Source organism: Ailuropoda melanoleuca, chromosome 3 (assembly GCF_002007445.2).
Source record: "Ailuropoda melanoleuca isolate Jingjing chromosome 3, ASM200744v2, whole genome shotgun sequence".
NCBI lineage: Eukaryota > Metazoa > Chordata > Mammalia > Carnivora > Ursidae > Ailuropoda > Ailuropoda melanoleuca.
The window spans coordinates 24,148,217-24,169,996 of NC_048220.1; the positions used below are offsets into that span (position 1 = coordinate 24,148,217).

At 55.9% G+C, this 21,780-nt stretch overlaps 1 protein-coding gene and 1 long non-coding RNA gene across 5 annotated transcripts in view; one reads left to right on the plus strand and one right to left on the minus strand.

Annotated features, from left to right (window-relative positions):
• Window positions 1-11,857, plus strand: part of LOC117801468 — a 162,075-nt gene extending 150,218 nt beyond the window's left edge. The window contains exon 3 of the long non-coding RNA XR_004624025.1: window positions 11,753-11,857. This is a non-coding gene — a long non-coding RNA (uncharacterized LOC117801468). The remainder of the gene's footprint in view (window positions 1-11,752) is intronic.
• LOC100466888 (core histone macro-H2A.1) overlaps window positions 7,880-21,780 on the minus strand; it is a 77,195-nt gene continuing 63,294 nt past the window's right edge. For all 4 annotated transcript variants that reach the window (XM_034656032.1, XM_011224580.3, XM_011224573.3 and 1 more), the window contains 3 exons: window positions 19,602-19,691; window positions 17,146-17,320; window positions 7,880-8,633 (listed from right to left, as the gene is read on the minus strand). In XM_034656032.1, the coding sequence (XP_034511923.1) occupies window positions 8,468-8,633; window positions 17,146-17,320; window positions 19,602-19,691 (431 nt within the window). In that variant the 3' untranslated portion in view covers window positions 7,880-8,467. The remainder of the gene's footprint in view (window positions 8,634-17,145; window positions 17,321-19,601; window positions 19,692-21,780) is intronic.

The window sequence follows — 21,780 nt, forward strand, 5'->3', positions numbered from 1 at the left end:
TATCAGTGGGGGGGCTGACAGCTGACAGCCTTAATAGGCACATTGTCCCCTCACTGCCGAGAGCACCGCCCGGCCACTTCCTCACACGCGGCGTGCTAGATGAGCTCATGTCTGAGGCTGCGGGCGGCGCGGGGCTGCCGGGCTTGGCTGCAGGGAGGCCCGGGGCCGGCGAAGCCCGCGCGGGCTGGGGCCGGCGGAGCCGTGAAGCAGAACGTTGTAATGAGCGACGCCGGCTGGATTTATGGGGCTGTGCACGTGCGCCTGGCCTTCCTGCGAGGGCCTCTGCACGGGAACAAAAACAAGTCCTGGCCCAAGCGCGGCGCGACTGGGTCTTAACAGGAGCCCACTAATTACTGGAAGGCCCCGGCCAGGTCCCCAGCCTGCGGAGGAGCAGAGCGTGGGGCTGGTGCCTGGGTCAGCCAAGGCTTTGCCAGAGTCCTCCATCTCTACTCAGGAGGCCCAGCCGGAAGCCCCAGACCTGCCACTAACTGACAATGGCGTTGCATAAGCCGCTGATCTCCTCCTCGCTTGTCCTCATCTGTGAAATGGGGCCGTGTCCCCTTGGAGGCCATTGGGAGACAGCGTGTGAGAACGAACAAGATTTGGCTTCCCAGTTTCCCATTCCAGTTCTGAATCTTGGTTCTGCCAGCTTCTGCTGTGTGGCCTGGCCAAGTCGCTTCACCTCTCGGAGCCTCACTGCATCGCTTAGAAAGTGGGGATCAGAATTCTTATTTTGCGGGGTCGTGAATTGGATTTGACCAGAGAGTGCATGTCGACCCCTTAGGGAACCAGGTGCTGACACAGCTGCCCCCTCTTAATGCACAGTCCCGTCTGGCTGTGTTGTGACTGCTGTTTTCTGGCCCGAGTGTGGAAGTGGCAGTAGGCTCTGCGTTCTCGAAGGCCCTATGGCATTGTGATCTGCACCTGCGCTATGGTGTCCAGGCAGCAGAAGGTCAGACACATCCTGTAGGGACCCTCGTGTCCATGGTGCTATTTGTGCTGGTACAAGAGCCTGACCATACTAGAATCCAGGCCTGGGGCCGAGCAGGCAGCAGGACTTGGCCCTCCTGTCCTGGGGCCGGGGATGTAAGAAGAGGATTCCTGACTTGGGCTTGTGTGCTGGGCCTTTAGGAAATGCCGCAAGGGGCCCACCGAGGCCACCTGCCCTGTGGCCAGTACCCTTGCCCGGGAAGTCTGTGCGTCCAGGCTCACTGGCACGCAGGTGAGGAGCTCTTGGCTACAGTAACTCAGAGGTCTCTCCTGAAAGCGTTTTCTACCATTTTCCCTGTTCATTGATATCGTGAATTTAGCATCTAGCCAGAAAGTTCCCATGACCACTCCCTTTTCAAATCAAGAGCCAAAGAAAGCAGAAACACCAGATGCCATGAGATCCAGGCTGTGGTTAGCAGTGTGGCGAGAGTGTGCTGTGCTGGGGCCTGATGCCAACATCAGACTCCACTCTGAAGCCACCATGTGCCCACATGAAGTGAGAGAGCCAGTGGGGCGGTACCCCTGGCTGACTCGGATACGGCTGGAGTGTCAGCGATGATCATATGCTCCCCGGTCTTCTCACTGCCTTCTCTGAGTCAGGCGCTCTGCCCGGTGACCAGCCTTTGCGGTCCTGGTGGACTCAGCTCGAGCAGTGATTCACGTCACCACTGAAAGCGTGCCCCTGCCTGCCCTAGGCCCTTGGGGGGAGGCGCTGACGGTGCCATATAGTGCAAAGGTCCCTGTCCTTGGCCTCACGGAGGCACTGCTGCGTGCCCAGGGCCTTGTACAGTGCTGGACCCAGAGGGCTCAGGGGATCTGTGCGAATGAGTGATACTCCCTGTGTGATGGGGAGACAGCCTGGTCAGCACACGACAGCTGTCCAGGAGGCACAGGGCTGTGGCTGGAGGGTGTGCAGAGTGCACCGAGAGAGGGCATGAAGCCCAGATAGTGACAGGATCGGGGAAGGCTCCCTGAAGGAGGTGGCAGGGAGGTCTAAGAGCAGAGACCTGAAGGGTTGAGCAGGATTACAGATAAAAGGTGGCAGAGGCATGTTCCTGGCCGAGGAACTGGCATACACAGGGTCCTGAAAGCAAGATAAGAGTGGCCGGAAACAGAATCCATACTGGCACAAAGGGAGGCAGAGGTGGGAAGGTGAGGTGGGCGAGGCTGAGCAGCCTTCCTCGGACCTCTGTGGGTCCTTCTTTTCTTGTCCCTTCTGCAGATGGAGACACTGCACCATCCCCCCAGGGCATGGTGAGGACGGAGGCAGCACGTGCATGCCTGGGTTTTGCAGGCTGTAAAGGGCTGCGTGGGTGATGGTTTTGGGTGCTGCCCTCTAACGTGCTCTGGGGTGACTGGGGACACTCGAGGCCAAGGACAGTTCAGGCAAGGTCCCCCTGCCAAGCGACATCCCTCAGGCGTCACGTCACCTCACCTCAAGGCAAGCTGTTTGGATTTGCCCGCGATCACATCCTAGACGGGCTGTCAGTGGCTGTGGACTCAGGGAAGGTCCCTCACCGTTGGCCTCCCCCTCGCCCACGGTGGCACTGACCCTACCCCGGGCGTGCCGCAGGGCCAGGTGAGCTCTCCCCGGGGCTTTGGAGGCTGCCTCGAGGTGGACATCCTCGGCGGGACCTCCGTGGGACCTAATGAGGAGCGGCCGGGGTTCAATTACTCGCCGGCCGGGGCGCCGCGCCCGTGACTGACAGCTCATTACCCTGCTGCCATCTTGGGCGGTGGAATTTAATCTCCCAGATGGGAAGCAAATCAATCTGCCCATCCGCTGCAGCTGAGCCTGCTCGAAGTCTACTCTAATTTATCCTCTGAAGCTTCAGAAGCCGCGCCGTGTCGAGGCACCGAAGGAGCGGCCTTCCGCACCGGCCCGGGCGTGCGGGGCTCAGGCGGACGTGATGGACCGCGGAGCCGGGGCCCGAGCGGGCAGCCCTGGTGCTCAGCGGGGGTCGTGCCGTCAGCCGGGGTCCCGGCGCGGGGGGCTGGGATCGTCACGGGGGATGGAAGTGGCCTGGGCATCCAGGTCATCGAGGCCAAAGTCGCCTGGTCCAGGGCTCAGGACCAGAAGGGACTCCTGCCAGCAAGGCACATATGACACGCTTTCGTGCGTGCTCGGGCTGGGTTACCCTATGCTGCGGTCGTGGGTCTGGTTCCAAGGCTTTGGACACAGGATTTGTAGGGTGTCATTCTGGGACTCTGAGCTTTCCGCCCTTGGTAAAGTGTGGCCAGAAGCCCGCAGCCATGGCAGTGACCTTCACCTTGTGACGCTGGGACAGTTTTCAGGGCAGTCGGAGGCCTCTTCCCCTGTGATTACGTTACCTGTGGCATGTGCTCCAGGGCCCAGCAAGGCTCCCCCTTGACTTCGGGTGCAGGGCCCTGGCTGACCTTGGAGGGCAGTCTGGGTGCCCCCTGGACACATACTTAAGGGGGCTGTTAGCAAAGGTCTGCATTTATGCAGCGAAACTGGCCTCTTTGAGGAGAAATTTTGGCAGCTTTGTGGGAGAGAGAGTCCGGGATGCTCCTGCTCAAGGTGGACGTTTCTGTGCCCGTCCTTCAGTTCTGCACTCTGCTGACACAGAGCTCTGGAATCTTCTCGGTGTGTGTGTGTGTGTGTGTGTGTGTGTGTGTGTGTGTGTGAGTGTGTGAGAGAGAGAGACCCTGGGTGTCAGGGGCGTGGGACGGGTGAGAGTCCCTTTGGTGGGAGAAGGGTGTGAGGAGGATAGTGCCTTCCATGGTGAGAGCATTCGTGAAGCACTCTCTTTCTGCAGTTTGACAAAGCAGCCCAGCTGAGTTGATTTTTAGGGGTCAGGGAAAGGCCATTCTATTTACACACCTTTGCTAAGGAGCATGGCGGGGCAGTGATGGGGGCCGGGATTAATGAGCAGTTTTATTACCTCCCTGTCAGGAGGGTCATGGGATATTATTTTGATATCAGGGGGCCCCCAGAAGCAAACACAACAGGTTAGGATCTAAATAGAAGAAATGCCAGAGAAAAGGGGCCTCAGTGCTGGCCATTGAGCATTTCTCTTTCTTCTCAGCCAGGGGTGGGCCCAGGACCCTCCTCCCAGCCCCTTGCTTTCAGGGGGATCCCTCCGGGGCCGCACCAAGGCCAGCTCCCAAGATAACGTTGGCCGGTGGCGCCAGACCAGGAAAATTAAACATCGCGGTTGCTAGTGAGGGAAGCAGCCACGCCATCCCCCAGCTACCGCTGCCTCTGACGGACGGAGACCGGCCTCCCCAGGGCACTGATGACACAGCCAGAGGACGGCCTGATCCCGTCCTGACCGGCCCAGTCGGGTCTTCCACCCTCCGGCCTCGGGACCAGACGGGATTGGTGAGACTGGACGACAGACCGAAATGACTGCTCACCTCTTGTTTTCTGGTCTTCGCTTCCCGCCTTTTCCCTGTCAGGGCGGACTGTAGCTGAGATAGAACCTAGCCGTCTGATCCTGAACGGGAAGGAGGAATTCTGCCAGATAAACATAGGCCCGGACAGACAGCGCCACATGCCAGGGACAGGGCCGGGTAACAGAGGCCAGGGCCAACGTGACTAGCCTGGCTGCACGTGGGGTGCCAGTGCGGGCTTCTCAGCCCCCAGCAGACCCCGTGGCTCCCCTGGCTGGGGCTGTGATGCCTGTGTGCCATCTGGCTACTTACCACCTATCCCCTTATTCTCTTGGGCTAGGAGATTGCAGCCTGTCCTAGGAAGTCCTGGTCTAGGTCATCTGCTGCACGGAACCCTCCCTGCACACTGAGCCAGTGAGCACAGCTCCCCTCCTGAGTCCCTGCCGGTCTAGCAAGCGTGGCTCTGGGTCTCCCACTCTGCTGGACAGAGGCACTGTCTGATCTGCCTTTGCAAGAGGCCTCAGTTTGAGGGCTCGTTCATAGTAAATACCCAGCAAATCTCACTGGCCCTAGACTGCTTTAAATACATATGTCTGTCCATCTGTCCTCGAGCACGTTCTGTTTATGCTGCCAGGGCTGGCCATGCAGGACCTGTCAGTGAATAGGCAAGAAGGCCTGCCTAACCGGAGCGAGACTTGGGGGTGCGTACCAAAGGAGAGGCCACCTTTGGGAGTTCAGATAACATAGAGTGGGTTCAAATCACAGCTCCAGCGCTGAGAGCTGTGTGACTTTGGGGAATACGCCTCAGCTAGAGAGGTGTGTTGTACTTTTCTCATCTGTAAAAAAGGGATAGTACTACCACCATCTCAGGGTTGCCGTGGGATGTAGCTGAAATGGAGGTAGAGGGCCCGTGTGTGTTGGGTACACACACAGTAGTTATCCGTCACCTTGGTCCCAGTTGGAGCTGTGGAGCCGTGCGACATCTCAGATGGAGGAGGAAGAGGGAATTGTCTAGACGATGCAGGGCGGAGCCTGGCTGCCGAGGGCAAGGACTGCTCCTCAGAAACAAGTTGGGGGGTGTTGTCTGCCTGGTGCCACCACCAGATCGCACGGCTGCATGGCCCCCAGGTTGCAGAATACTTTCATTTTTGGTAAATTTCACTACCTGCCAACCAGTCTTGAATAGAGGCGCATGTACATTTCAAGTTTCCCTCGCAGTTACACCAACTTTTCTTTAAAGTAATGGGCTGTTTTCTTTTTTCCCTGTAAACATGAGGCTGACATCAGAGAACAAGTTTTGATCCTGGCTTTAAAAGCTAACTGGGTGGTTTAAACATGATGGGAATCCCAGGCCGTTGGCTGGCTCTCTTTCCTCTGTTTCACTGGAAAGAATTTCTTCAATGAGCCCACATCTCAGGGGCGAGATGCACTTTGGATTAGTGAAAGTTTAGAAACATTTAGGTGATTATGGTAAATAATTCACACAAATCCTGACAAATGCAACTTACTCTTTTGTGCATGCAGAAGGAATCTTGCAAACAGGCCCCCCGCCTCTATTTGCTTCCCAGTCCTTTTAGCGCCATCTAGTGGAGGAACCCCCACTAAACACAGGATTTGCTTCTGTGGTCCCTTCTTCAAAGTTGAGGAAATGTGATTCACCCAGAAGCTTTTTAACCCTGGGTTCCTTCTGTGTCTCAGTCTCCGAGTTAGAAATACCACCACAGCGACCTGGATTCTCTTTAGTTGCTGATTAGACTGAGCCCTGGGTCGCAGCGGTCGGGATCTCTGCATTTGAATCCGGTTGCCCCTTACTAGCCGTGGGATCACTGGCAAGTTACTTAACTTCTCCTAGCCTCAGTGTTCTCAGCTGTAAAATGGCTCTGATAACAGGAATTGCCCACAGAACTATCCCTAGGGCAGAATGGAATGATGGCCACATGGGGCTCAAGACAGTGCCTGGTACCGGGTAAAGGATCACTCTTTCCAACTCCCGTAAGCCCTGCTTTTTTCTCGTCCCCACCCCCTTCCCCCACACTGCGGATTCTACCTGCAGAGACAATGCTCTTGGGTGAATGGCTGCATAGTACGGTTTGTCCGCGCAAGCGGTGAAGGTATTCCTTAGGAAGCAATGACATCTTCTTGAAAACACCATGATAAACTATAAACTTATTGCCAAATTGTCATCAAGAAGTAAGAAATCTAGACTCAATAGAGATCTTGGGGAAGAAAGGTAAAGGTTTTAATAATTGCCTTCTACTTTTCGGAGAAACTTGGGTTTTGGTTAGAAGTAGTTGCCTTTTCACTGAAGAGCGTGGTTACGTGATGGCTCAGGACGTCTATTTTGATTTCATCAGGCACAGTTTGGAAAGGAAAAAGGATCCTTCACAACCATCCATGATACGCAGTGTGCTGCATATTTTCTCTTGGTTAAAGTCTGTTTTAGAAGCAGGCACGTCTTTTTAAAGAGAGAAAGTCTTCTGTGCATTACAGGCAAATTCAGATAAAGGCAAAAGTACCTTTTGAAGCAAACAGCGTCTGTGTTTTGCGAACTGAATTTAAGTAACAAAAAGTTTACCCACCCTGGTCCAGCTGGGATCTTTCTAACTACAGCTGACCCTTGAACAAGATGGGTTTGAACTGTGCAGGTCCGTGCACTTAGGCGAGGGGTTTTTTTTTGATAGAGTGTAGTGCTGTAAATGTAGTTTCTCTTCCCTCTGCTTTTCTTACTAACATTTTTTTCCTCGCGCTTTATTGTAGCAATACAGTATATGCTACGTGTAATATACAGAATATGTTCATCGGCTAGGTTATCAGCGAGGTTTCTAGTCAACAGTGGGCTAGTGGTAGCGAAGTTTGGGGGAATTCATAAGTACGTGGATTTTCAATTGTGCTGGGGTTGGTGGCCCTGACCCCCATGTTGCTCAAGGGTCAGCTGTCCTCTGCATCACTAAGCACCCATAGCCTCGAGAAGCATGTAAAAGCTGGCAGCACATCTTGGGGACCATGGTGGTGGTGCCTTGCCCTTGGAATGTTCTTGGCAGCAGGAACCCTGTCCTATAGGAACAGAAGGCCCAATACAGCCCCGGTAGAGTCTCAAGGCTTCAGCAGCTCTATTTGGCAAGTGGCCCAGGGACACTGGACCCATCCATGACCTGGAGAGACCCCATTGGGGGGGGGGGAGGGTGAGGGGGGCAGATGGCAGGAGAGAGCTGGGCTCAGAGTCTAGAGACCTGACTCGAATAATAGTCTGCCACTTGCCGCCCGCCTGCATGGCTTTCAGAATATCTGCTTCCTCGTCCATTGAAATGGGGAGAACACCCTTGCCCAGGTGTCACAAGGATGGAAGGAGAGACTTCACAGGAGCTCCCTCTACCACCCCAGGGACTGAAGATGCCCCTGTGTCCAGGCAGCGGTGGCCGTGGGGGGGGGGCTGCCCCACCCTAGCCCCCCAGGCCCCCGCCCCCCATCCTGTGATGAGAGGAGACCACCTAGGGCTCAAGGGCACAGTAACTTGAAACACGCCAGTCACAACAGCAGTTTAACATTTTACTAAATCAATTCACACAAATTCCAAATTGCAAATATAATTAAGGACAACAGATTCTGTTCTGCCTTTTAAATCTTTCATTTTCAAATCCATCATTAAGACAAAAAGTAAACAAAAATTAAGTCTGCCGCAAATTCGTGATTTTTCTTCTTGAAAAAAAAAAAAGAAACATTATAGTAAAAAGAACGCCACTGGATGTACAATGAAGCACCACGACACACGGTCACAAAACAGCTTCCTGGACTCGGCCGCACGTAGAAGACACTGCTCTCCCCGCTGTTCGGCGCCAAGCAGGGTTTCATTAAAATAAAACTATAAAATCTCCTAGGTTACACTAAAGTCAGACACGGTCTGGAACACAGTGCTTAACAACAGTAATGCCAACTATCAGTGCTAACGTAAAAACATTTTAGAAGGTCAAAAACAAACTGGAAACCAAAACCTTATTTTCCCTAGATGAGCAAAATTGGAAATGAAAGGGTCCCGCCTCCCAACAGGAGTGAAGGGGTTTTTTTTTTCTTTCTTTCAAATCGGAGGCAGGGCACGGAGCAGGCCGTTCTGTAGCTCCTCGGCCTAGTTGGCGTCCAGCTTGGCCATTTCCTGTACGTAGATGCCTATACTCTCGCTGTCAAAAAGCACGAAATACACCGTTTTGATGGAAGAGGACATCGTTGACACGAAGTAACTGGAGATGGCCTTCAGAATCAGCTGTGCTGCCGTCTGCTTTGGAAAACCATTCCTGCAGGAGAGAAAAGAGCTCAGCACCCAGACAGGCCAGAGGCCACAGCCCTTCCCCCCACCTTCCTCCCCGAGGCCTCCAAGGCCGTGTGGTACTTCGCCTCATGCTGCCTCAGTGCCCCAGGGCGGGGCGTGTGGGGTCCTGCGGCTGCTCCTACACAGACAAGAGAAAGGCTGGCGCCTGCCCCACGGGTGAGCAGAGAACTATGACCTGCAGGAGAATGTTCTGTGTGCCCTCAGAGAAAGGGGACATGCCAGGTCTTCTGGGAGCAAGCGGCAGACAGGCAGGACCTGTGTTTTGGGCATTAAATGTCCCACGGGTAGCTCGAGCTCCCGTGTTTCCCCTTCCAGCATCTCTGTGACTAGCACGGGGCGTGACGCACACTGGCTGTGGCTCTCACACCATGGGATAGCGGGAGGCTGGGGCTTCTCCAGGAGGGGACTTTCACACACACAGGTCAAAGGGACACACCCCTCACATGGGTCTGAGACTTCATAGGTGCGGGGGCTGCCGGCCCGGAATGCAGCCCGGGACACACCGGCTTGCACCACCCAAAGGCCAGGGCCCAGGGGAGCGGTGGGTACAGGGCACAGCTCCTGGCCGAGGTGGCCTCTGCACCTCAAGGGACAGCATCTGAATCTCCAGGCCAAATGGCCGTGAATTCACAGCTACTTCCACTTACAGTGAATGTCGGGTGGCAATTGCAGGGGTAGGTGCACAGATTCTCAAGAGTTTCAAACGAGGTCTAGAAAGATGGATGCCACTTGCTCCAAGTGTGTCTGAGGCTCTTCCTGGTCAACCCTGCAGGTGCAGGGCCCCGGTGACCCAGGACAGGGGCAGGAACAGAGCAGCCTGCCTCGTCTGGCAGAAATAGCATGGGCCTCGGAGCCAGTGCCCTGGCTTGAGATCCTTAGCCCAGCGTACAGGATACTCGGGTGTGAACCTGGGGCCTGTTTTCATGGGGATTTCTCTTGTCATTGGCAAATCTACAGACCTCAAACTGCCCTGAGCCTGGGCACCACAGGCAGCCCAAGTGCTGGGCCAACCTGCCAGTTCCGGCTGCACCTCTCCTTCCGGTGGGGCACCTGCACTAGGTGAGAGCTTTTCACATGCGTAAAGTGCGGGATGTCTTTTCACCCCCGAGCCTTCCTCACTCAGTGCCTGGGACGCTTGGACAACCTTAGCCGGCTCCCCGGGCGAGCCACACTTGCTCCATTGCTGTCAGGACTCAGAGCAGCTCAGAGCCACAGGCGAAAACCACTCTGGTGACTCACTTTCCATCCAACAGGGCTTTGACCAGCTTTTGAAGATGGATCCCTAGTAACTTCTGGGTGCTTCACAAGTGAAGGTCCTTCTGAGCAGATGAGGGATGTCACCCAGGGCACGCTCCCAGCCTATGCAGAGTGGCCTGGGGGCCATGGTGGGGTGCGAAGGACCCTCCACAGAGGTGGCTCGTCCTCAGCCACGTGGCGCACCCACAGGGCAGCCAGCACACACAGGCCTGGCCACACCGAGCCGGACTGTGGGGCTGAAGGGAGAGCTGCAGGGGTGTGGCAGCTAGGACGGAGCTGTGAGGCCCAGGTTCCTCTGGAGCCCACCCCGCGTGCTCGGTCTACCACCCTAGGAGGAAGGGCGACCAGCAGGCGGGAGAAGAGGGAGGGTGGTAGAGACCATGTGGAATGAAGGGTTTTGCCATGAGTGGGGACGAGTGGGACCCACAAGGTGAGTCATTCTCCTCCCACCCATGCCCTGTGAGATCTGCAAGCTCATTTGGGGAAGCAGCTGTTCTCACCACACTTGACAGAGTGGCCCTGACAGTTTTCACAGGATAGGTTGTCTGGAACAAGGCCTGTGTTGGCAAGTGCTTGAGGATGTAAACTTGATCTTCCATGAGAGGCCGGGGGGGGACATCTCCAGTGAGGACGTTCCCAGGGGCACGTGTAGACATGAGCGTTGTGGGGAGTCCAACTCACATCCACTGTGGGTGCATGAGGGCATAGCAGCTGCCCTTCACCCAGTCCCACTCCTGACAGTGGGACCAGGGCCAGCTTTGGGGGAGGGTTGTGCCGATACAGGGTCATGGGGTCACTGGAATAAGGGCCCCTTTCGAGTGTCACAAAGAGCAAATATTTATTTTCCTGCTGTATATTCAGCTGCTGCCCAAAGGGGTTGCCAGATTACAGCCCCTCATTTCACCCCTGGTGAGAAAATCCTGAGGACGAGGCCATGGAAGCCGCAGCGGGACAGGAAGTAGCCGGGGCTCCAGCCAAGGGAGTGCTGAGGGCTTCTGGGCCACGCAGAGCTTCGTGTGTGGACATGGTCTCGCTGGCGGGGGCTGAGCGGGGCTGTGAGGAGCGCGTCTCAGCCCAGCTCCCCCCAGCGGGGACGCCCTTCTGTCCATCTGTGCGTCACACCCGCAGGCTGAGCTGAGCTCAGGGCAGGGCCTGTAGAGTCACGCTGCCGTCTGCTGTGCGGCCTGGCGTCGTGGGCCACCTCCTGCACTTGTGCAGCCTGCCGGCCCTGGGGCATGGCTCTGTGGGCCGCCTCCCCCGCACTGTGGCTGCTGTGTGCTGGGTGACAGGTGGGGCCGTGCAGACACTCTGGCCCCTCTGCCCTTGCTGACCAAAAGCAGGCCTGTCACTGCCGAATTCCAGCACTTTCTGACCCAGGCCTTCTCCTCTAGCTTTCCATCCCCCTCTGCTTTGGACTCCGGGAAAGGGGTGTGTGACGGTCAGTGAGGGAATGTTCTTTCCCGTCCCTCTACATCAGCAGTTCTCAGTCTGTGCCTCTGTCAAGCTCACAGAGGGCTTGACCACGTGCAGGGGGCTGGGCTTCGATTCAGCAGGTGGAGGAAACACCGTCTGAGAACCACTGTTCTGCATGCAGCCAGCACGCACTTTTTAATCTGAGCTCACAGGGTGGGCTCCACAGTCAAGAAGCTCTAAGTGGGGGAGAGAGCTGGGATCCAAGGTGTCAGGCCTGCAGTATCCACACCGTGCAGGCCCTACGGCTAATGGAGCAAGGGTTGGCGTCCTCTTTGAAGCTCACTGTTGGGTATGAGTCAATCGCCTTGGTTTTCAGGAACACCTCTCACTGACAAGCCCATTCCTCTGTCCTAGGTGACGCAGGCTCTGGAAGAGCTCAGCCACGGGACGGGGGCTGCTCCAGACCACAGAGGCCGCCGGGAAGGACTGGGGAAGGTAAGAGCTTTCCTTACATTGTCAGGGCTGCAAAGTGGATTTTTGGAGCTGCCGTTGGAAATGTTTGTAGCAAAACAGAACACTCATGGGACCGCTTTACATGCCAGGCCCTGTGCCCTCAAGTCAGGGGCAGCTGTGGCACATGCAGTGGCCTGGGGAGCCACCCCCCCAACTCTTCCGGGCGGAGCAGCAGGGCCTTTCGGGTCTCAGGCCGTGCAGCCACACAGGGCGTGAGTCCAGGCCCTGCCTCTGTAAGCTGCTGCCCGTCCGGGGACGTGGGGTGGGGAGTCCATGCACCTACGGCCCCAGGAGGCCGTGAGTGGTGAGCCGGACGCAGCGCGGGCTGCCCTCCATCAGTCATGAGCTCTATGAAGCAGGCCGTCCTGCAGGCTCTTCGTCAAGGCTCACGTGGTGGCAAACTGCCGTCCTCCCAGGCCCCATGGCAGCGCCGGCCTCTGTGCCTTCGCTGTGCTCACCATGCGGCCTCAGGGCCCTGGGAAGCTGCGGGCAGGTCCACCGTGCCCAGCCATTCTGCAGGGCTGTCAGCCATGCCTGCTGGCACGCACGGTGCGGCAGGCTGACGCAGGGACGCGGCACGGGCCAGCTTCCGGAGCACTGACGGCCCACGGGGTCTTGCTGCTCTCCTGGCTTCTTGGCTGCTGGGGTTCCCTGCTGGTTGCTTTGCTGCAGCCACCCTGCGTGGGCATCCCTGCTTGGCCAAGTTTTTGGCCTTCCTGCCCCAGCTCTGGCCTGTTGCCCTGTGACAGTCACTTTGCCTGTCTTCTGGAGAAGCCCTGAGGCCCCCCGCCGCCAAGGCACAGCAGAGCAAAAGGGGGTTGGGGCTTCTGTTCTAGCGTCAGATTGGGGTTTGAATCACAGCCGCCCTGGGGCAGGCGTGTTAACCTCTCCGAGCATTATGTACATGGACGGTGATGCCAAGGACGCTGTTGCCCCCAAGAGCTGGGTGTAGCCTCCAATTCCCACTTGGGCCCCCATGGGGCCTGTTAGGGGCTGAGTCCAGCATGTGCCGTACGTTACTCTGCAGCCAGTGTTTTTGACTCGGAGCCGACTAAGGAGATGTCTGAGCTTCCCCTGAAGCCAGTCCAGTTGTCTGGGACAGCCCTTCCCAAGTGTCTTCGGCCTCAGCTTCCCTAGACGGGTGTAAGGGGCCTTCCTGATCTGGCACCCTTGGGGTCACGTGGTCAGGGATGGCAGGGGTTCAGGGCTCACCGGGGCCACTTCTGAGAAGAGGGTGTAGTTCCTCCAGCACCGCTGAACCCCCACCTTGGATGGGGCTGGCCCTGGCCGGCACACAGGAAGGACTGTAGGCCAGGAGCGGTGTTGAACAGGCTGATCAGGGACCCTGGAGAATCCTGTGGGGAGAGGCTATGTCCTGGGAGATGGAAAAGTCCAGGCAGACTTTCTGGCGGAGACAGTCTGGGAGCTCACTTAGAAGGCAGGGTAGGATTAAAGTGGATTCTAGATGGACTCTGCTTTCCGTGCTGGACCACCCCACCTGTCTAACTGTCTCAGTGGTCTAGGAGAGGGTAGGGCTGGATGGCACGGAAGGTTTGGGGATGCTAGGCAAGTGTCTCTGTCCTTGGGTTGTCACTTTGCTGCTAGGATTAGATGTCCTCACACTGTGCTACTGGGCCTTTCCACTTTGCCATGTTCTGTGTGGCTTTGAGTATCTGCCTGTCAAGTTGCCCCACCTGAAGGTCACTCTCCAGAGGTCAAGAGTGGGCCATCAGTGGACAGTGGTTCTGGATGGCAGGGGGACCGGCCGGGGAGCACAGCCCGCTGTGGCTGGCTACTTCTCTCACTCCAGGGTGTCCTTGTTTTAGGCTAATAATTCTCCCCATTTGGTCTGGTTCCATCTTGTCTTAAGGCCTGGTCCCAGGATGGAGGGAGGCTGATAGTTAGGCCCAGGCAGGTCAGGGAATTCCAGGTGGGGTTTCCAGGGTCCCCTAAAATCCACTCCTGTAGAGTGCCCAGCAGTGGGACGGGCATCTACTGGAGGCAAAGGGGTCTGTTGACCAACTGGGACCGAAGAAAGGGTCTCCGTGTGCCTCCTTTCACCAGCACCGACACCAAGCACTTCCCCTCAGTCTCACTCTACCACCCCGAGCTGTGTCGCCTCAGGCAAGCGAGCCAACCCCTCTCAGCTTGCATTTTTGTTGTTTTTGCTTTGAGTGGATTGATGCCAGTGCTCGGCTGGGGGGGAATGCAGGGAGACAACGCAGATCGGGGCTTTAGCACATACCTGGGACTCAAGCAATACCCATACGTGGGAGCTTGAATAAAACAAACTGGCGGTTCTTCTATGCTCATAAATCTAAGCAGAGTGTAACCAAGGCCCCACATACACCACCCCACTGGAGGCCGGTCACTGCCGGATGTCAACCAGAGCTGAGAGAGCGGGGGTATCCATCAATACTGTGACCGCGGTGCCCACGGACAGGCTGTCCAGACGCCAGAGGTGGGCTCCCCGAGGCCAGCGTTGGCCTCCAGGGGGCTCCACGGTGGGCTGCGGGGCCGGCAGGCGGGCGCAGAAGGCTGCAGTCCCCCCCCCCCCCACGGGCTGCGCCGTGGCTGAGAAAGTGCTCCCACTGCTCTTTACCAACATGCTTACGTTTACATGGTTTTAATTCCCACATGACTTTCATGCCGGAGACACTGGATGCCACAAACAAGCGGTTTTCCTTCCTCTCCTAAAACCCACTGTGATTTACGGGCCAGCTCCGGTGTGATCCCAATCTCTGCTCATGAAAGGGCAGCGGTCTCCACGGCTCCATGGGGCCAGGTCTGCCCGACAGATGTGGGGCTGGGGGCTGCACACACGTGCTTGCCTTTGGCATGCTGCCCTCTTAAAAGCTTTCAATTGATTGTTTTTAAAAACTTCACTCCGTGAAAAATGTGAAGAATTACTTTTATGCTTCAATTAAAAGTTTCCCAATAGCCATATGAAAGAATATGAAATTATGGCCTCCAGTAAAGGCTCCTCTTGCTTCTTTCTTCGGAAGCACCTTTCATCAGAGGAGATCAAAGTGCATCCAAAGCACTAATTGAGCCTCGGAGCCATCTGTGCGGAAGGGCCGTCCCCAGAGCCTTGCTCCCTGAGACAGCAGGGCAGGGACAGAGAGGCTAACGCATTTAGCAAAGGTCACACAGCAGCGCCATACCAAAGAAGAGACCTTCTATGGGAGCTGGGAGAAGCAGGAAGCTGGCTACTTAGAGCCTGGTTCACAAGCACCTTGTCAAAGTTAGTTTTGAATGTACTCTAGCACCTGTTACACGTCTCCCTGGTTCCAGGGAACATTCGAGCTACAGGGTGCTTGCTGACTCCTTAGGACGGTCGCTTCTGTCTTTGCCACAGGCTCTGCCCACCGAGGGGCTTGCAATGCTTTATCTCCATTAACTTTCTTTTAAGATTTATTTGAGAGAGAGCACAAGCAGGGGGGAGAAGCAGCCTCCCCACTGAGCAGGCAGCCCGTCCATCCCAGGACCCTGAGATCATGACCTGAGCCGAAGGCAGATGCTTAGCCGACTGAGCCCCCCAGACACCCCTCTCCGTTAACTTTTAAGAGGCATTTGAATAGTGTTTTACAGTTACGTTCAACATAGGCTTTTGGCAAAAGAGAACAGAATGAAAAAGTGTGGTGATTACAAGTGTAGGCACCACTCCAACGCGTGTGTCATCCCATAGCTCTGGACGTCCCTGACTTTGGTGGGAGTGTGGGCACGCATGAGGATGGGGTGCTGGCACCAGCTTCCACTTATCCCCATGGGTTCCTCCCCACACACACACACACACATACTGTGAGAACACAGCGGCTTGGGCACGCCAGTTCCTTCTCGCTAGGAAGCCCGAGGACGGAGCCCACTACAATAGCACAGGATGGAGAGGCCCTCACTCCAGGTAGGATATGGTACCGGGGGCCAGCGCTGCTCCCAACTACGGGACTAGGGAGGGGAGGCGAGGCCCCCACAGCCTGGGAGGGTCTAGCCACAGCTCTCTTCCCATATCCGTCCTCGGGTAAATCCTGCCAACCCTACACTATGGTGGTGGGCCCCAGCAGGCCCTGGGGCACAGAGGGGGCGCCTGTCTGCCTGGGGGCAAGGCCTTCTAGGTGCAGTGTCTGAGCTCTGCTGGAGCGGACGTCCCAGGCTGAGAAGACAGGAAGCCTGCCCGGGGCTAGCTCTGTCACTGGAGGTGTGGGACCTCGGCGACAGCAGAATTCAGGACAGCACAATTACAAAGCTTGCCCAAGATGGAAATAGTAAACCACTCACTACCTGTCCTCCTTGTGGGTTGGGAAGAGGAGTGCTTTGAAAAGAGCTTTCTAGAAAGGCGAGGAAGGGGTTTGAGGATCAATACTCAGGCTCGCCCAGTGCAGCCTGTGGGGTCCAGGGAAGTCAGTGTGGTGTCGTCACACAGCCCTGCAGGCTTCCTGGGGCACTGGGAGGGGCTGATGGCAGAGACCCAGGGAGGCACACAGTCTGGATGGGATGCCCCAGGTGCAGCCACAGCCAAGACAGAACTCGGGGTTGTGGTCTCTGCAGGCCCATTTCCCTTGGCTTCAGTGCCCAGTCCAGACTGCAAGCCTTCCAGGACGACCCCGTGATGGGATGGGCCATGGGGCACGGCCTTTTCATCATGCCATGGAGTTCCCAAAGCCTTCTCCCTTCTCAGACCTCCTTTAATTGCTATGAGTGCACACCCAGAGTCTCCCGGGCATAGTTCAGGGCTGGGAGGTGGGCTGGGCCCAGCTGCTTCACAGTTACTTAAGTGCCCACTCAGGCCCTCCGCTCCTGAGCTCGACAGCAGGACAGGGAGACAGAGCGCGCAGGTTTGGGGGAGGTGAAGGGCACTTGGGAAAACAAAGGTGAGACGCAGAGAATGGTGTGGTTGTGGGAAAGTGCTCTCGTCACAAGCATCCCGCATTCACACCTCCCCTGTGCTCCCCACTCACCCCACAGCTGGGTGTTAGTGTCCTGCAAGGTTCACGGTCTCAGCCGCCATCTCTCGTGGTCCCACTATACCCTGACGTCCCTTCCTGTGCTGACATTTGCGGTCACGCCAGAAATGTTCTCTAGTCCTCAGGCTTCCTGTCTCACTGTGTCTCTTCAATTGCTGTTCACCGCTGTTTCATGTTTGTACTATTCCCATCTTGTGTTTTGGGTCTTTTCGATGCATCAGGCGGCCCGAGGACGGCCTCAGCAGACCTTGCACAGGCCAAAGCTCCATGACGATGGGCCCCACATGCCGGTGAGCACATCCACTAATGACGTCACAAGCCATGTGTCCTTACCTGCCACTGCCGATGGATGGGAACGCGATGGACTTGAGCTTCTTATCGTCTGCCAGGGCCAAGCAGTTCTTCACTGTCTTTTCCAGAAGCTCCTCACACTTGTCTGCACCCCAGACCGGACTGTTACAGTGGATCACAAACTTGGCGGGCAGGCCGTGGCCTGCGCTGACAGCCGCTGGAGGGGACGAGACAGAAATAGTGAGTGCCGTCCCTCTGCGGGGCTGCTCCCCAGCTAGTCGTCTTAGGGGGGACACTGGGCCAAGACCCGCCCTCAGAAAATTGGCATCAGGATGCATCACCACCAGGAATCTGAGCCAAGATGACAGCGAGCTCTCTCTGTACCCTCCCCGAGGCAGACCCTGAACCACCTCACTTGACCGAATACGTCAGTGTGGGCAGCCTCAAATTTGCCTTTTGGGGTCTGCAAGCCCCATTCATCCAGTGGACTTCTGTACAGACCATGAGGACCTGTCTACAAATCCCTCGGCGCAGCTCAGGGTAAAGCTGTCAGGAAAGCCGCTCCTTTCACAAACGGCTGAGCAGCAGGACGGGCGGCTCTGATGCCCCTGCGCCCTCACTGCCCCCTCTTAGTGCGGTCAGAATTAGACTGTTCCTTCACGGCGCTACTCTGTCCACCTCACCATGTCCACACCACAGCCGGCTCTCAGCCTCAGGCTCTGCCCCTCGGCAGATCGGAAGAGCCTGGCCTCCTGTGTGCTACCCCCAGCCAGGTGACACGTCCGCGCGGGGTCTCCCAGAGCACGTTCCGGGACGCCTGTCCCCCAAGACGCAGCGCGGGCGGTTCTGGGTCCCCAGGTGTGGTGAGGGCTGCCTGCCCTGTTTCTGCACCGGAGCCCAGGGAGGCCTCCCCCACCACCGCTGTGGTTTGACTGTTTGCTGAGCCTGTCTGCTGAGGGACTGCTGTCCTCAGGGCTTACGGCTGTCAAGGTACGTTGTGACATGAGATAGATAGACAGTGACTTGTGGGCAGTGTCTCACGGGGCAGCAGCAACAGCTTGGAGCCAAGTCACAGGCCTGCATTTGAGTCTTGGCTCTGCTCACTGACTGATTGAAGAAGTGCTGACCTCTGGCAACAGGAGACCGGGGCATTTACGCACCGCTCTGTCCGCCGGAGGAGCCACGGCTAAACGATGCCTGGGAAAGGACTGCAAAGAAACATCCTGACAGGGGTCATCTTCGGATGGTGGAGCACAGCTATGTTTTATATGTCTCAATATTTTAAAACATCTTGTAAAACAGATGTCTGCAGCCATGCTAAATGTAACGGGTTTGCCTCCCCTGGGGCTCAGGTGTCCCAGCTGAGTTGGGTGCAAGGGGAGCACCAGGGCTGCCTCGTCACCGCTCCATCAGAGGGTCACCCAGGGGAAGGACCTCCAGGCTGGCACGGGGAGGCCAGGAGCCCCTGGCTGGGTAATCATGCAGGGTCCTTCCTTGTTCCATACGGGACTGTGGTGGCAATACCTCGAAGGGCTTGGAAATGTCCTGTACCCTGATGCCATAGCCCTCTGTAGGCAAAACAGAAGGGGCAGGGCAGAGGTCGAAAGCACAAATCAGCAATGAGAATGCTACCCTGTTATCCCCCGGCCTCAGTGCCTAGCCCAGGAGGGTCACTGCTGTACCCTCTGAGAGAGGGCTGGTGTCACAGGCACATAGTAACTGTTGCCACCTGTATTTAATCCACATTCATTTTTTAAAAGAGAAATAGGATTTACCAGACAGAATGGGCACTGGGGACCATCTTGTATGAAGAGAAAGGGGAGCCCAGAAGCAAGGAAGGGAATGGCTTGTCCTTACACGGCTGGTGGAAATGAGCCGGGCCTCACCCCGCACTGTTCGGACATCCAGGCCTGGAGGTGGCCCTCCGTCCTGCACGTCCTACTAACCACCTCACATTTCAAATTCCAGGCCAGCGGAGGAATAAGGACCTGCCTCTAGCTCTTAGCAATCCTTCTCCCTACATCAGGTTCCAAGTCATTTTCTTACCCCCTGGTAGCAGGAAAGGTGTGACTGGCAAACGAAGAATGTCTATTTTTCCCATTAAAAACACAGATGGCTGAATGAAAAGGATTCCTTTGCATTTCTCCCCAGCACTTCTGCAGATGGCTCAGTATCACTATCCACAATTCTCGACTCCTAGCTTTGCCAAACTCGGCTGCTAGAATTCCTTAAAATGAGAGGTCTAGACATCAAACGTTCAAAAGCTATTTTGAGCAATAAAGAAAAAAAGTGGAAGGGCAGTTTGCACCACCCTTAAGCTCCCCCTGACAATTTGCATGCCGTCAGTCCAAGTCCTAAAGCCGGCGGGCATCCCTGTGGCTCCAGCTTGGAGACAGGTGCGCATGGCCACGCACCTGTGTTCCAAGATGCCTCATGACCCGGTTCTCCTGACGCAGCACAAAGCATGCCCAGATAAGCAGGGTGCTTCCCCAACTCACCTCCAGCGACTTCCAAGGGCCCGTTCTTTTTTCGCAGTTCCAGAACAGCTTCCACAAACTCCTTGCCACCTTTCTTCTCCAGCGTGTTTCCTAGACAAGGACAGGGGGAGGTCAGACGGCCATTCTTGCGTCTCGGGGCACAGACAGACACTTAGCATGTCAGGTGATTACAGACTTCCAATGATCTGACCAGCTAAGTTTCCACACAGCTGCAAAACACGAACTAAGCCTTGGTGAAGTCATTAAAGTGACGTTTAGAAAGGATCCACCGCTGACCAATGACCACTGAGCGGTCTTTACGGTCCCACATTTGGGGGTAACTTGGAGTAATCCGAGAAAGGCCAGAGATGGGAGGGCCATGGGATATGCCTGTTCCTTGCCGGCGCACCTCCCTGCACGCTTTTCAGTCCTGTGAGAAGCCAGACAGTGCTGGCTTCGGAGGCTCATGCCTCCCCTGGACTTTCTTCTGTGTCTCTGGGGAGAACCCCCGAATAAGGAGGCTGTGGGGAAGCATACCATGTTCCCGGGAGGGAGCCAGGTCTGCCCTTGGCCACTGGCCCAGAAGCGAGCACTCAAGTCTGGCCACCTCTGGACCAGCATCGGTACCAGGCTTTGTTCCTATTTTGCAGCTCTGGCATCATATGTGAACACACACACAAAAAAAATGGCCTCAGACAGTATTTCCTTCATCACACTAATGACTCAGAATCACTTTAGGTAAAGGAAGGCAACATCAGAAGCAGAGCTTAAAGGCGAGCTTGTACCACATGAAAGGGCCAGATTTTCAAGATTAAACCCAGCGCAGGCAGGCAGCCCCGTTCCTTGAAGGCCGGGGCTTGCTGAGCGTTCCGCTCGTGCCATCAACACGGACTGCCCACCCGAGACGACCAGCCTCCGTGTGGCCTGCTGCTTCACGGCCCCGCGTGGCACAGCAGACAGCGTTCAAACCCAACGACGTCACCCTTTCAGGTTTGGCCAGAATGGGGTCTCAGTCTTCCTTAAGCTCTGATTCATCAGTTTTGCAGATTTTAAAGTACTTTTCCTCACAAGAGGATAAAATACTCCCCTTAAGATTCACCATTTATCTTGGAAAATTCTAAGTTGCACTTGGCACATTGTGGCATGTGTCAGTCAGGGCACATGGGAGTGCACCAGCCCAAATTCTCTTGGGATTCACCCTTTCGTGACTAGGTCTGTTTATCTTTGGCAGAACGGTTCTGGAGAAGTGAGCTAACCCCGGGAAGTATCGGGAAGGAAGGGCACGCTGACCAGCAGCAAGTCTGGGGTGCGTGAATGAACATGACCAGCAGGCCATCACCTGTGGGGAGTCTCAGATGTCTAAGAGAAGGCCCAGCTTTCGGAGCGATTAGCGTGGGATGCCTGGGGAGGGAGCCAGCATCCCTCATTAGCCGAGACTAGACCCTCAGGCCTTCACCTGTCTTGGACAGCAGTCACGGACGCTTGCAATGGCAGAGGAATCAGGAGGGAAAATACACCCACTCCAGAGACTTCTAACGGCTGTGGCACTGCTGCACATTTCTGAGGAAAACCAGCATCACAGCGGGTGGCTGAATGGGCCTGAGGGCGCAGGGTCGGGCCTCATGGCCACCTCCACCCTGCAGGAAGTGCAGACTTTAGGGATACGACCCAGGGGAGTGAGGCCCAATTACGGGTTCACTCAAAGGATCCTGCAACTGAGAAAAAGGAATCTTTAAGTCGGAATTTGCCGGGTACCAAACACTGCTGCCCAGCACCCCTGGTCTGGCCTTCCCTCCTGACCTGTTCTCAAGCTGGAGGAAGGGAAACAAATCTGCTCTAGGCAGAGCTCCGTTAGGTCTGCATTCTCTATCATACATACTCTGTGGGGGCAAACTGAGAAATTTGGAAGGTAAAATAAAATCAGTACTATATTCATACTACCAACTCCTTTCTCTAAAGCAGACAGTATGAAGAAAATGGGCTGATGTATCATTAAAGGTGTTTTATCTTAGGAAGAGTGTTTACTTTAAAATTTTTACTTATAATTAAATCTTGCTTTAATTAGAAGTGAAACTTGCAAGTTAAAATACACTCAATGCATTTCCCAAACTTAAAACAATTGAACCCTGGGTGGCAGGCAATCACCGCGGTTCAGGACTGGACCCCTACACACACATGTATGCACATGTTCATGTAGACA